We start from the raw sequence: 16,094 nt of genomic DNA, 5'->3' as shown, positions 1-16,094 counted from the left end.
GTTAACCTACATATGCCGAGAAGGGAACAAAACTGCAGGGGTACAGACCCCAGTTGCTCAATTTTTTTCATGTTCACTATTGCATATATTTTTTAAATGAATTTTCAGTTGAACTCTCAGTATTTAACTTCAACTCGCTTATTTTAGGTTTTGTTATATTTGCCCATTGAAACAGCAATCACTGAATGAATACAAACCAATGGCATTTTTGGGAGTGTCTGGTATAAATCACCAAAACCAGTTTTTCAGCTGAAAAGATAGGAAGAGGCAGGTCCAGGTCTGTGCTCATTTTGCTGTGCCATGGTTGCTGACTGTTGCAGGCGATAGCAAAGTACTTGGTTTATAACAAGTTTTTTTTGTGTAGGATAAAATACTATGGCATCACCAGAGACCAGCAATGCTAGTGCTCCGTCTGATTCAATTATTCCTTCAGGGGTAAAATTACTCACCAGCATCCCTGATCTTCTCATGTTACCTGAACTTGTGAGTATAACAAGAATGATTTGTGAAAAATAAGAATTACAGATCTTGGTTTGTTTCTGTTATGGAAAGTTGTGTGTTTGGAGATGCATTTTACATTGTTGCATAGCTTTCATTGTGCTTTTTCTGAAAAAAAGTTTTAATCAAATGACTCAAAATTATGCCACCATGTAAATCAGCGAAATACAGTTAATTTGTGGCAATATAGGTGGATATACAGTACTGTATAAAAGGCACCTATATGTAGCTAGGGTGCCTGAGACTTTTGCACAGTATTGTATTAGTCAATGTGGAGCGGAGGGTGAGTTCGTAAACCTGGCAGGAGCAAAGAATGTTGGGAATGGTGAGGGTGGAGTGCCTGAGGAGGGTGTGGAACAGGTGACAGGGAACGAGTGCCAGGGCAGGGGGGCAGGTACTCTCAGTCCTGAGACGCAAGGCAAGGCCATTTGATTCCAAACTATTGGTTTATTGATCATTGTAGAATGTCTCTCTGGTGTTTACTACTCTTTTCCCCTCCCTTCCCCCTTCCCCAACTACGATCCCCCTCCCCCTGCTCCCTTCCCACTCTCAGTCCACAATAGAGACCCATATAGAATCAGGTTTATCACTCATTTGCCATGAAATTTGTCTTTTTTTGCAGCAGCAGTATAGTGCAGAGCATAAAATTCGAACAGCACTGTGCAAAAGTCTAATACTTTGCACAGTACTGCACCTAAATAATAAAGGTGTCAATAGGTATGGGGAGAAAGCAGGAAAATGATTCTGAAATGGATGATCAATCATACTATGTGGAATAGTGAAATAGATCAGATGGGCTGAATGGTTTGCTTCTGCTCCCATGCCTATATATTTCTACACATCTCACATTCATGTTGATTAAGTAATTTTAATTTTTGAATATTTTCTACGAGTTACCCTTTGCTAAAATGGGCAGGGTAGATGAGCTTTAGACACAATGGAATGAGTGGAATAGGTCTTGGTAAAAGGGTCTTGGCCATGAAATGTTGAATGTTCCCTCTATAGATGCTGCCCAAACGTGGCCAAGTGGTTAAGGCATTGGACTAGTGATCTGAAGGTCGTGAGTTCGAGCCCCAGCCAAGGCAACGTGTTGTGTCTTTGAGCAAGGCACTTAACCACGACACTGGTGCCAAGCTGTATGGGTCCTAATGCCCTTCCCTTGGACAACATCCGTGTCGTGGAGAGGGGAGACTTGCCAGCATAGGCAACTGCTGGTCTTCCATACAACCTTGCCCAGGCCTGCATCCTGGAGTGTGAAGACTTTCCAGGCGCAGATCTATGGTCTTGCAAGACTAACGGATGCATTAAATTAAAACTGCTAAGTTCCTCCAGCATTTATTGTGTGTTACTACCTTTATATAGTGAATTTCATGATGCCAGAGTACCATAGAGCTTTTGCCAGCCAATTAAATGCTTCTACAGGTGTTGGCAATGATTTTGTAGTGGAAAAATGGCAGTCATTTGTTCTCAACGAAATTCCACAAATAACTATGAGCGATTCATCTAATAACATTATCTGCGTCATTGTTTTCTTCACTTAGATGGACAGAACTATTTAATCTTCTGCTCTAAGGTTTTTATGGCAATTATTGCAGAGAGTAGCATAAGGTTCATAATCGGGTTTATGCAATCTCACAGACCTAAAGGTAGATCATCAATTGTAATACAATAAAATTGATAATGATACTATAATCTCATTGAGATTTAAATCAATTAACTGTACATGTAATACCTGAGGTCCCCTGGAAAATCTTCCCAAATGTGCTTGATAAGACCTGTAACCCGTCTCTTCATCAATGAATTTTAGGAGTGTCAGCTATTGAGTTGTAGATTTATGTCGCCTGGATACAGACCCTTCGGTGCAACTCATCCGTGCCAACCAAGTTGCCTGCCTGGCCAAGTCCAAATTTGTCTGTTTGGCTGATATTCCCCAAAACCAGGAGTCCCCAACCTGGTGTCCACAGAACCCTTGCTTAATGATCCCGTTCCGTGGCATGAAAAAGGTTGGGAACCCCTGTCCGAAACGTTTCTACCATGTACCTGTCCAACTGACTTTTAAAGATTGTGTCACTTCCTCTGGCAGCACATTCTTCTGCTTACCACCCTTTATGTGGAAACAGTCACCACCTCAGGTCCCCTTTAAATCTATGCCCCTTCGCATTAAATTTCCCTGCCCTGCAAAGAATACTTTGATCATTCACCTTACCTATGGCCCTCATGATTTTAAGTATCTCTACAAGGTTACCCCTCAGCCTCTCATGCTCTGGCACATAAAATAGCCCACCTTATCTGGCCTCTCCTTTTAACTCAAGTCCTCCTGTCCTGCTGAATTCCTTGTGAATCTTTTCTGCTCTGTTTCCAGCTTAGTAACATCCTTCCTATAGCAGTACTCGATACTCCAAGTGTGGTCTCACCAACATGTATACTTGCAACATGAAGCCCTAACTCTTGTAGAAAGTTAAATACAGTATATTCCCTGTTTGATCAGGACAGGCATGCCTTCAAGTGTGCCTGGCTGTAAAACAATGAACTTGATAATTATACTGTAATCTTGGTTAAATAAGTGGCCAAGTGGTTAAGCCATTGGACTAGCGACTTGAAGGTTGTGAGTTCGAGCCCCAGCCGAGGGAACGTGTTGTGTCCTTGAGCAAGGCACTTTATCACACATTGCTCTGCGATGACACTGGTGCCAAGCTGTATGGGTCCTAATGCCCTTCCCTTGGACAACATTGGTGTCGTGGAGAGGGGAGACTTGGAGCATGGTCTTTCATACAACCTTGCCCAGGCTTGCGCCCTGGAGAGTGAAGACTTTCTAGGCACAGATCCATGGTCTCGCAAGACTAACGGATGCCTTTGTTTTGTATTGGTTAAATAATTTAATCACTACCTGCCTTCCCCTTCACCTGGACTCATCCATTTCCTGCCAGCTTGTGCTCATACCCCTCCACCTTTCTTTTTATTCTAATTTCTGCCCCCTTCCTTTCCAATCCTGATGAAGGGTCTCGACCCCAAAATGTTGACTGTTCATTTCCCTCCCTAAATGCTGTTTGACCTCCTGAGTTCCTCCAGCATTTTGTGCTTATCTCACTCAGTAGATGTAGTGGTTGTACATATCATAATCGGAAGCCCCATGGAATATCTTTCCAAGTGTGATCAATGAAGATTTAGACTGTAACTGAAGTTCTTCACCACTGATTTTTAGGATCCTCAGTCATGGAAAAAGAAGAGCAGAATATAGACAGAGGAGATTATTCAGGAATATGCTCAAGTTCTGGTTGAAAATGTACAAATTCCCCATGGATTCCTGGGAACCTCTGACCCATGACCACTCAAAATGGAGCAGAAATACTTTGTATGGAATTGAGGAACTTGAGGCCATGCACTGGAAAAACAAAGTCCCATGTAAGTGTCAGAAAGGATACACCACCTCACATCTACCCACCTGTCCCATCAGCTTTCTGTCTCACCTGTGGATAGGTCTGCAAAGGTAACGTTGGGTTCATTCAGAACCGATGGAAGAGTGGAAGGAAGTCAACCTCAATCCTGAGGAACTGGATCAAAGAAGAAGAAAAAGATGCACTCAGTGGCTACTTTATTAGGTACACCGGCTTGTTAATGCAAATATCTATTCAGCCAATCATGTGGCAGCAACTCAATGCATAATAGCATGCCGACATGGTCAGGAGGTTCTGTTACCATTCAAACCAAATATCAAAATGAGGAAGAAATGTGATCTAAGTGACTATGGAACGATTGTTGGTGCCAGGTGGGGTGAGTTGAGCATCTCAGAAGCTGATGATCTTCTGGGATTTTCAGAGAATAGTCCAAAAACAAAAAAACAAATTCTGTGAGTGGCAGTTCTGTGGGCGAAAGTGCCTTGTTAATGAGAGAAGTCAGAGGAGAATGGCTACACTGGTTCAAACGGACAGGGAGGCGACAGTAAGTCAAATAACCACACATTACAGTGTTGTGCGGAAGAGCATCTCTGAATGCACGACATATCAAACCTTGAAATGGATGGACTACAGCAGCAGAAGATCATATTAGGTTCCACTCCTGTACCTAATGAAGTGGCCACAGAATTTCTACACTGATGGTAATCTCTATATTGTGTATAATATATATAAACATTGAAAGGCACAGCAGACTAGTAGACTGCTTTTAAACCATTCATGAAATATTTGGAATTTTTGCTAACTGGATTGCTAAAAATATCAGAATGAGCTTGGTGAGCCAACCATTACCCTTCATCATGCAACAAATCTCCTTTAAGATACATTATGGAGTGGCTTCAAACACCTAGAGTCTTGAGAGAAATTGCTGCATGAGGCAGCCACTATCTTCCATTGATTTCATTCCATTTGCCTGTACTGCTCTATTCCTTTCCTATTCAAATGCCCCTCAAGTGCTGTAACTGTATCTGCCACCTCCTCTGGCAGCTTGCTCCATAGACCCCACACCTTGGTGAAAAACTTGCCCCTCAAGTCCTCTTTAAATACCTCATCCTCTCATCTTAAAACATGCCCTCTAGTTTCAGGCTCCCCTAACCTGGAAAAAAAAGGCTGACTATCTGCATTCTCTTTACCCCTCATTATTTTATTATATAGGCATCCGTTAGTCTTGTGAGACCATAGATTTGTGCCTTGGAAGGTTTCCAGGGTGCAGGCCTGGGCAGGGTTGTATGGAAGACCGGCAGTTGCCCATGCTGCAAGTCTTCCCTCTCCACACCACCGATGTTGTCCAAGGGACGGGCACTAGGGCCGATACAGCTTGGCACCGGTGTCATCACAGAGCAATGTGTGGTTAAGTGCCTTGCTCAAGGACACAACACGCTGCTCTCAGCTGAGGCTCGAACTAGCAACCTTCAGATCACTAGAACGACACCTTAACCACTTGGCCACACGCCAACACTCATTATTTTATAAAACTCAATAAAATCATTTCTCAACCTCCAACATTCCAGCAAGAAGAAAACCAGCTCACCTAATCCATCCCTATAACACCCTAGAGAATCGCTTCTACAATCTGTCTAATGTACCACATCTTTCCGGTGGGGTGTTGGCCAGAACTGTACACAATATACCATAAGCGGCCTTACCAACAGCTACAGCATAACATCTTGTCACATAGCATGGGCACCACGAAGCAGAGCGATAAGTGTGACAGTATTACAACTAAGGGCGTTCCAGAGTTCAGAGTTCAATTCCAGCACCATTCTGTAAGGAGTCTCTGTATGTCCTCCCCGAGGAATGTATGGGTTTTCCCCAGGGTGCTGCAGTTTCCTCCCAGAGTCCTAAGGTGTACCAGGCAGCGTAATTGGTCATTTTAAAATGTCCTGTGATTAGGTGAGGGTTAACTGGGATTGTGAGATTGTGGGGTTGCTGGGGTGGTGCAGCTCAAATGGCTGGAAGGGCCCACTCTGCTCTGATTTGCTAAGTAAACAAATAATCCAATCTTATTCTCAACATGGAGGCAAGTATGTTGAATATCTGCTTTACTACCCTAGCCATCTGTGTTGCCATTTTCAGGAAGCTATGAACTAGCACGCCAAGGTGCATCAGCACTCCTGAGGTCCCTACCATTGACGAGATTATCTCACACATAAACTCCATCTTTCCCAATTGATTCCAATTGATCTATGTTCCTCTGTATCATTTCCCAATCTTCTTCACTATTCTACCATTTTTGTTTATCAGCAAACTTACTAATCATACCCTTTGCATTTTCATCCAAGTCATTTATACATATGACAAACAAAAGTCCCAGCACTGAACACTGGTACACGATTGGTTAGACTTCTGACTTATAGTCAGAAAAATCACCCCTCAACCACAGCCCTCCTACTCCCATCACTAAGCCAATTTTGGATCCAGTTTTCTAACACACTTGAGATCCCAAGTTCCCTAGTCTTCTGAACCAGCCTACTGTGTGGGATTTTGTCAAATTCTTTGCTAATTCCATTAAAGCTATCTCTGCAGCATTGCAAGCACTTCATGACTGTGTAACGAAACCAAATTTAGAGACGTATGATTACGAGTGCCTGGTCAGAATGGTGGGTTTTAGGAAGTGTCTAAAAGGAACAAGTGAGGTAGAGAGGTAGAAAGGTCTAGCAGCAGAACTTCAAACCTTCGGACCTGGGCAACTGAGGCCAAGGCTTCTACCAGAGTTTAAAGAAAGCAATGATTTGGAATGCCTACATGACTGGAGATCACGTAGATTGGTAGTGATAAAAACCATGGGCCTAAGAAATAGAGGCACAAAGAGGCTATTTGTCCCCTGAAACCTGGCCTAGCATTCTCGTAGATCATGGTGGACTGATTTCCCTCCTGGTACTCATCCTTGCAAGTGAAACAAGTGCTACACCTCCTCCCTCACTATCATTCAGGGCCCCAAACAGACCTTCCAGATGAGACGACACTTCACCTGTGAGTCTGTTGGGGTCATATACTGTGTCCAGTGCTCTCGGTGTGGCCTCCTGTATATTGTTGAGACCCGATGTAGATTGGGCGAACACTTCACCGAGCATCTGCCAAAAGAAGCAGGATCTCCCAGTGGCCACCCATTTTAATTCCACTTCCCATTCCGATATATCAATCCACGGCCTCCTCTATTGTCGCGATGAGGCCACGCTCAGGTTGGAGGAACAACACCTTATCTTCTATCTGGGTAACCTCCAACCTGATGGCATGAACATAGATTTCTCAAACTTCCAATAATGTCCCCGCTCTCCTTCACCATTCCCTCTCACCTTATCTCCTTGCTTGCCCATCATCTCCCTTTTGTGCTCCTCCCCTTTTCTTTCTTCCATTCCCTTCTGTCCTCCCCTATCAGACTTCCCCTTCTCCAGCCCCATATCTCTTTCACCAATCAACTTCCCAGCTCTTTACTTCACCCCTCCCCTTCCTGGTTTCACCTTGCACCTTGTGTTTCTCTCTCCCCTCCCCTACCTTTTAAATCTACTCTGCAGCTTTTTTTCTCCAGTCCTGCCAAAAAATCTCGGCCCAGTGGTGCCTGGCCTGCTGAGCTCCTCCAGCATTTTGAGTGTGTTGCTTGGATTTCCAGCATCTGCACATTTTCTCTTGTTTATGGATGGACCACCCCATCAACATATTCCTGATTCTTGACTACCAGCCTTTGAGGAAGAAAGATTCAAAAAGTGAAAAAAGTTTTATAACATTTTGATTTAATGAGGTAAACCCTTTGTTTTTAAGCAGTGACTCCCAGTTTTAGGTTCCTCCATAAGGAGCACTCCAGATCTTATAAGTTTTTAGCAAGCTGCCACTCACTCTTCCAGATTGCAGTGACTTGGCTTGTCCAACCTCTCCTTATATGGCAACTTGCTCGCTATTAGTCTGGCAGTTCTTTTCCCAATGAATTAATATATTCCCTTAAACTTGAAACTCAATGCTTCAGATGCAGTCTCACCAGTGCCCTATATAACTGAAATATAACCTCTCTACTTCTGTATGCAGTTCCTCTGGCAATAAGTAAAGGTAACACTACCAATTACATGCTGTAACAGCAGATTAACATTCTGCAAATCATGCTTTAGGAACCTCACCTCTCCTCCCCCTCCCCGATTCCTTTGTATGTCAAGAGTCTGCAGTTTTGCATGCTGCTCATGTATTCAGAAGCCACTTAATCAGGACTGATGTTCCAAAACACTTAGTCTGTGACAATGGACCACAGTTTGTGGTTGAACAATTTCAGTCATTCCTGAAAATGAATGGAATAAAACATATTACATCTGCACCGTTCCACCCAGCTACAAATGACTTGGCAGAAAGGCTTGTCTATAGGCTAAAGAAAGCACTGCATGCAATGTCAGCAGTACACACTACACTGAAGCTCACCAATTTCCCCCTTGCATATCATAATGCATCACACTCCACAACCAACGACTCACCACCCATGCTGTTCCTGGGTGTTCCTTGTGTTCTCCTCAAACCCAGTCTCTGGAGGAGGATGCAGGACAAACAGCCGAGACAAACTGAAGGCTCCTCAAACAAGGAGGTTCGATGTTTCACTCCTGGACAAGCAGTCCTGGAGAGGGACTATAGAGTTGATCAAAAGTGGGTACTTGGAAAGATTGAGGACAGAACTGGAACGCTCTCTAAACAGTAAAGATTGCATCTGAGATCATCTTGAGATGACACATCGATCATTTGTTGAGAGCAGAGTCAACTGTCAGAGAAGAAAGGTGTCCAGAGCTGTCAGAATTACTTCCTGCAGTCCCAGAGTCAACTCCTACAACCACCGAGGAGGAAGCCCCAGAACCTGAGATTGCTTCACAGCCACAAGTCTCACCTACCAAGCGGAGTGACTCCCCTTGTCAGGAAAGACATTATCCCACAAGAGATTCAGACTGGCTCATGGCTAAGAACACTCAGGTGCCTTGAAGTTCCTTGTGTACATAAAGCTCACAGAGTACATGGTGACAATCATCATCACCATGTGCTGTGTCGTATGACGTGGGTGATCGTGGTCCTTGACCATGACTGTTCTTTGCAAATATTTGTACAGAACTGGTTTGCCATTGGTATCTTCTGGGCAGTGTCTTTACAAGACAGGTCAATACTCTTCAGAGATCATCTGCCTGGTGTCAGTGGTCGCATAACCAGGACTTGTGATGTGCACCAGCTGCTCGTACGACCATCCACCACCTGCTCCCATGGCTTCACATGACCCTCATCGGTTGGGGGTGGTGGGGGGGGTTACTAAGCAGGTACTACTCCTCACTCAAGGGTGACCTGCAGGCTAGCGGAGGGAAGGAGCGCCTTGCACTTCCTTTGGTAGAGACGCATCTCCACCCTGCCACCCAAAGATAACAATAAGCACAACAATAAATACAGTGACATATTCAAAATTATAGAATGGTGCAAAGATGGTAGTAAAATCTGAAGTAGGGCAAAAGACATTGTGAATTGATAAACAAGAGAGGAAGAATTTAAGAACCGAAAAACTTGGTAGAACCAGAAGGGAAGGGGATGTGAAAGAGGTGATTGGTTCAGAAGACTAATGACAGTGTGGAATCAGAACCAGAATCAGATTTAATATCACAAACAGGAGAAAATCTGCAGATGCTGGAAATCCAAGCAACACACACCAAATGCTGGAGGAACTCAGTAGGCTAGGCAGCATCTATGGAAAAAAGTACAGTTGATGTTTCAAGCCGAGACCCCTCGAGGTGTCATATATATGAAGAGGGCATGTCCTGGACAATGGGGTCCTTAATGATGGATGCTGCCTTTTTGAGGCATCACTCCTTGAAGATGTCCCGATGCTGGGGAGGCTAGTGCTCATGATGGAGCTGCCTGAATTCACAACCTCCTGCAGAGTATTTTGATCCTGTACAGTGTCCCTCATTCCAGAGGGTGATGCAGTCGCAGTACATCTGTAGAAATTTGCAAGAGTCCTTGGTGACATGCCAATTCTTCCCAAACTCCTAATGAACTGTCATGCCTTCTTTGTAACTGAATCAATATGTTGGGCCCAGGATAGATCATCAGAAATTTTGACAGCCAGGAATTTGAAATTGCTCTTCCTTTCCTCTTCTGATCCCTCAATGAGGACCGGTATGCATTCCCTTGTCTTACCCTTTCCCAAGTCTACAGTCAATTCTTTGATTGTGATTGATCTCAGAAGCTGAGATGTTAATTTTAGTGTTCATGATGACAGATTCCAAAGCTAATCAATTGATCTACTGGAGGCTGTCCTGGGTTGGAGGACCTTGCATGTGCGAAGGTGTGTGGATGGTTGGAAGGAGGTAAATGGGGCTTGTTTTGTTGTTGTTACTTCATAACTTGTTGTGTTCTGTTATTGTACTAGGCTTTCTGGGCATGCTCTGCTGGTGTCATAAAATGTTGTGACTCTTGCAGTTTGCCCCCAGCACATCCTTAGATTGCATTGGTTGTTAACGCTAACAAAGCGTTTCACTGTATGTATCAATGTACATGTGATGAATAAAATTAATCTGAATCTAATCAATAAAAATATACACATAGGCCTTTAAACAACAAACTCATTAATAGTTGAGACATTATGAAGGATACCTTGCTTGGTTTATAGTCCGGGATGGTGGGAGCAGATAGGGGAAGTTTTATCCATGTCTAATCTGGTCTTTTCTCCATGAATCCCAGGTTGTTGACAGTGATCAGCAAATGTACAGCAAATGTTCTATTATAGGCTGAAGTCATCCTGCCTGGTAAAAGGACCACATTTTGTTTGCAAACTTTGTCTCTTGACATGTTGACTAAATTGCAATACAGGGTGAGCCAAGAAATTGTTAACGTCAATGCTATTTCTTTCCTTTTCTACAGGTCTTTGGTGGGCTCGTCTGGATTCTTGTGGCTTCCACTAATGTTCACGATAAAGACAGTCTTGGCTGGGTGATATTTGTTTCTATCCTCCTGTTCACGCTGACACTGCTGCTACTGGTATGCTACTTCACTGGGTTGCCCAAAAATTCAACAGCATGGTGCTTCTTGGTAAGGGCCAGGGATTGTTTCTTTTTAAACCTCTTGGAGTTTTAAACAAGTCTAAGCTATTGGCTGTTTGAAATTATAGGTACAGGTGTGACGATTGGTCTTGGAACTGCTGGGGCTGATCTGAAACAACGCCCAAAGAGGAAGAAGCAGTTGTAGGGAACACCATCACCTTTTTACAACAAACAATCTGCTCGAAGAACTCAGCAGGCTGAGCAGCATCTGTGTGGGGCGGGTGGGGAAAAGGAGGAATGTTGACATTTCAGGTTGAAACCCGGATTGAGGACCACAAGCTTTTAAGTTCTTTTCTAAGTCGCACAGCAAGCCATCTTGGAAACACATTGCCGTACCTTCATTGTTGCTCTAAATCTTGCAGCAGCCTCTGGGAGTACCTTAACCACAAGGTCTGCTGAAATATTGGGATGAGCAATAAAGACTGCTCTTGCTAGGAAAACCCACAACCTGTTAGTGAATACGTGAGAACAAAATGAGTTTTTCAGCAGCTAATGAACTGAACAACAAAACACTACTACAAAGGGAGGAATGGGAATCAATTAAAGTTAGTTGTGCAGAATGAAGAGGTCCTTAAATTCCTTAGGATATGTACCACAAAAATGGAAAGTGCATGATCAGGATACAATTCGCCAGGAATGGTGCAGCCATTCTGTCCATTACCAGTTCACTTTAAACTTTATTGTCCTCCTTTATGGATTCTTTACAGAGAAATTTGAAAGATTACCATATTCAAAGAGGAATTTTACTAGTATAGGAGCTAAAAAGGACAGCAAACATAATAGTGAAGGGGAATTATTCCTGGGGGTTTGTATTTCATTTCCTAATCTCACACTTTCCCTGTATGTATAGCCTTCCAGAGACAGGAAAGCCAGATATATACATGATATGTCAACCATGGTCTTGGTAAGGCCCAGTGTAATTGGAGCACACAATTCCCAATATTAAATGGAATTGCCCTCATGTGAAAGGCTTAGAGAGAGTTGGAGAGGGAGTGCATGCAGGAAAGCTTTTACAGCTACTATAGTGCAGGATAATCAGGAAACTTGAATATAGTACAAACACAAGAAATTCTGCAGATGCTGGAAATCCAAAGCAAAATACTGTAAGAACTCAGTAGGTCAGCAGCATCGATGGAAATGAATAAACAGTCGACATTTTGGGCTGAGACCCTTCTTCAGGACTGTTCATTTCCATGGATGCTGCCTGACCTGTTGAATTCCTCCAGCATTTTGTGTATGTTGGATACATCTCATTTAGTTCATTTATCCAAATCACTGTCTTGAACTATGAAAGTCTAGGGTCCCAACACTGATCTCTGAAACATTCTAGTTACGGCTTTCTTGCATGAAAACAAGTCACTCTCTATTTTAGAACTATTAACCAGTGATTGATCAAAACCTGTATTTTAAGCCCATATTCCTGTGCAGGACTGCTGTTTAATAACCTCAAAGGTCTTCTGAAATTCCAGTTGCACCATATTCATTAACTTCTTCCTCGTATGTCCTGCTGGTTACAACCTCAAAACTTCAGACTTGTCAGACACAATTTCCTTTCCATTAATCCATCTTGTTACAGTCCAATTTTCTTCCAAGTTCTCTGTAAATTCTAACCCTTTCTCTGCAAGTGACGTCATGATATCTATTCCACAGTTCCCCATTTCTTCTCTCTCTCTCTCTCTCTCTCTCTCCTTTATTCAAGAATTACATTTGCTACCTTTCAGTTCCTGAGGCCTGTTCTATGATTGTCCAGGTAAAGAAGGCTACAGGCCATAAATACAAGAGATTCTCCAGATGTTGGAAATCCAGAGACACACACAGACACAATGCTGGAGAAACAACAGGTCAGGCAGCATCTATGGAAATGAATAAATAGCCAACATTTCAGGTCGAGACCCTTCATCAGGACTGGAAAGGATATGGAAACAAGGCAGAATAGGAAGGTGGGGGGAGGGGTGGAGTGCAAACTGGAAGCTTATAGGTGAAGCCAAGTGGGATGGTAAGAGGGAATGAAGTGAGAAGCTAGAAGGTGATAACTGGAAAAGGCTGAACTCAATCCCCTGTCTAACGAAGGCCAACACACCATGGGCCATCTTATCAATTTGCATGGCAACTTTAAGAGATCTATGGACTTAGGCCCCAAGATCTCTCTATTCCTCCACACGGCTAAGAATCCTGCCATTAACCTTGTACTCTGCCTTCAAGTTTGACTTTCGAAAGGTCATCACTTCACACTTTTCGGGATTGTACTCTATCTTGCACGAATCATCCCATCTCAGCATCCTTTGTCCAGTTTTAACCTATGACAACCTTTAACACTTTCCAAAACACAACCAAACTTTGTGTCGTCTTATACTTACTAACCCACCCTTCCACATCTTTGTCCAAGTCAGATATAAAGAGCAGGGGTCCAAGAACAGATCCCTGCAGAACACCACTAGTCGTGAACCTCCAGACAGAACATAGCCCATCTACAGCCACCCTCTGCTTTCTATGGGTGAGCCAGTTCCAAATCCATGTTGCCAAATTTCCATAGATCCAATTGTTCATGACTTTCTGAATGAGCATTTTATTGGGAACCTTTGAAGTTCCTTACTAAAATCCATATTCACCACATTCACCGTTCTACCTTCATCAACTTTTTCTCAAAAAAGTCAATCAGGCTCGTGAGGCACAACCTGCCCCTCACAATGCCATGCAGACTCCCTACTAAGACTATGCTTATCCAAATGCCTGTAAATCCTGTCCTTAAGATTCATCCCTATTAGTTTGCCCACCACTGATTTAAGACTCACTGGTCTATAATTCCCAGGCTTATCCCTATTACCAGCCTTGAACAGGGATTTAGCTGTGAAGCAGGAGATCACAGAGTGAGTTGGAGACCGTTCCTTGTGGTCTTTACGCGCCAGTTTCAAAAGGTGAGCAGAGCCTGTTGGAAACTTTTCTGCAGAGCAGGAGATCCCTTGGGTTAATAGCAATTTAGCAAGGGCCAGTAAAAAGAAGCGAGGTTTAAGTGGAACAGTAATTATGTAAGTTGGTCAGGCTTTGGCTCAACAGGCTTGGGCAAAAACAGGCACAGGCTAGAACTTAAGTTTGAGAAGCTAGAGGTATAGCAAGTGTAGGCAGCATGGTAGTTCAGACAGTAGAGTACTGCTCCTGTGAAATGTGGGATTTCAGGGTACCCAATGGCTTCCCCAATGACTACATCTGCGGGAAGTGCACACAAATTCAGCTCCTGACTGACAAGGTCAAGGAACTGGAGCTGGAGCTGGATGCACTCAGGACCATCCGGGAGGCTGAAGACTTCATAGATGACACTTCTATTGAGGTGGTCACACCCAGGACGTAGGCTTCAGATAGTAGATGGGTGACCACTAGGAGAAGCAAGGCGGAGTAAGCAGTCAGCACAGGTGACCATTCACCTCAACAACCTGAATACCCCTTTGAATACTGCTGGGACAGGCGGCCTATCAGGACACCACAGCAGCAGCCAGGCCAGTGATACTGTAGCCAGCTCTGAGGCTTAACAGGGAAGAGAAAACTCAGGCAGAGCGATGGTGATAGGAGACTCAATAGTTAGGAGGTGGACAGCAGATTCTGTGGCCATGAAAGAGAAGCCAGAATGATGAGTTGCATCCTAGGTGCTAGGGTCCAAGACGTCTCAGAGCAGTTAAAGAAGGTTCTCAAGAGGGAGGGTGAGCACCCAGAGGTTGCATGCACATTGACACCAATGACATAGGTAGAAAAGGGGAAGACCAGCTGTGCTGTGAGTATAGGGAGTTTGGGAAAAGGCTGAAGAGCAGGACCGCCAAGGTAGTCATCTCTGCATTAGTCCCAGTGCCACATGCTAGTCAGGGCAGGAATAGGATAATAGTGCAGATGCATGGGTGGCTGAGGAAGAGGTGCGGGGGGAATTTTTTCAGTTCTATTGATTACTGGGATCTCTCCTGGGGAAGGTATGAACTGTACAAAAGTATAGATTACACTGGAACCGGGGGGGGGGGCGGGGGGCGTGAGGGGGACCAATAGCCTGAGGACAGGTTTACAAAATTGTTGGGGAGGGTTTAAACTAAGTTGGCAGAGAAATGGGAACCGGAGTGATATGGTCAAGGATGGAGCGATATTGCAGTCAGGGGGATGAATTGAAGTGAATCAAAAAGGGTGATGAATACAGGACCGAATGTGTTATATTTGAATGCACGCTGTATATGGCATAAAGTAGATCATCTGATAACACAGACAGAGATTGGCAGATAATGATGTGGGCATCACTGAGTCAAGGCTGAAAGAAGATTATAGCTGGGAGGTTAACATCCAAGGATACACAGTCTATTGGAAGGACAGATGGGTAGACAGAGGGGGTGGTATGGCTCTGTTGGGAAAAAAATGAAACCAAATCTTTTGAAAGAGATGACAGAGGATCAGAAGGTGTAAAATCCTTGTGGGTAGAGTTAAGAAACTGCAAGAGTAAAAGACCCTGATAGGAGTTATATGCAGGCTCCCAAACAGTAGCCAGGATGTGGGATATAAATTCCAATGGGGAAAAAAAACATGTAGTAAGGGCAATGTTATGACAGTCATGGGGGACTTCAAGTTGCATGTAGATTAAGAAAATAAGGTTGGTGCTTGATCCCAAGAGAGAATTTGTCGAATGCTTACGAGATGGCTTTTTAGAGCAGCTTGTGGTTGAGCCTACTAGAGGAATGGCAATTCCGGATTGGGTGTTGTGTAATAAACCAGATTTGAATAGGAAGCTTAAGGTATGGGACCCTTTGGAGGCAGTGATCATAACATGATAGAATTCACCCTTCAGTTTGAGAGGCAGAAGATAAAGTCAAATGTATCAGTATTACAGTGGAGTTAAGGGAATTACAGAGGCACGAGAAAGGAGATGGCCAAAGTTGATTGGAAAAGAACATTAACAGGGCTGATGGATGAAGATCAATGACTGGAGTTTCTGGGGGCAATTCAGAAAGCACAGGATAGATACATCCCAGTGATGAAGAACTATTCTGAAGGGAGGATGAGGCAACTGTGACTGACAAGGGAAGTCAAAGACAGCATAACATAAAAGCAAAAGAGAGAGCATATAACATAGCAA

The 16,094-nt window shown here is 43.7% G+C and overlaps 1 protein-coding gene across 2 annotated transcripts in view; it reads left to right on the top strand.

Annotated features, from left to right (window-relative positions):
• The first annotated feature begins 250 nt into the window (after positions 1-250).
• The window catches only part of LOC134359483 (myelin and lymphocyte protein-like), a 33,263-nt gene continuing 17,419 nt past the window's right edge, over positions 251-16,094 (top strand). The window contains exons 1-3 of one of the 2 annotated variants that reach the window (XM_063072807.1): positions 251-277; positions 365-483; positions 10,818-10,985. In XM_063072807.1, coding sequence (XP_062928877.1) covers positions 376-483; positions 10,818-10,985 — 276 coding nt within the window. In that variant the 5' untranslated portion in view covers positions 251-277; positions 365-375. The other variant, XM_063072798.1, reaches the window with a different exon arrangement.

The sequence above is a fragment of the Mobula hypostoma genome, chromosome 2 (genome assembly GCF_963921235.1).
Source record: "Mobula hypostoma chromosome 2, sMobHyp1.1, whole genome shotgun sequence".
Classification (NCBI taxonomy): domain Eukaryota; kingdom Metazoa; phylum Chordata; class Chondrichthyes; order Myliobatiformes; family Myliobatidae; genus Mobula; species Mobula hypostoma.
Note: the sequence above shows the minus strand (reverse complement) of the source record. Positions and strands in the feature narration are given on the sequence as shown.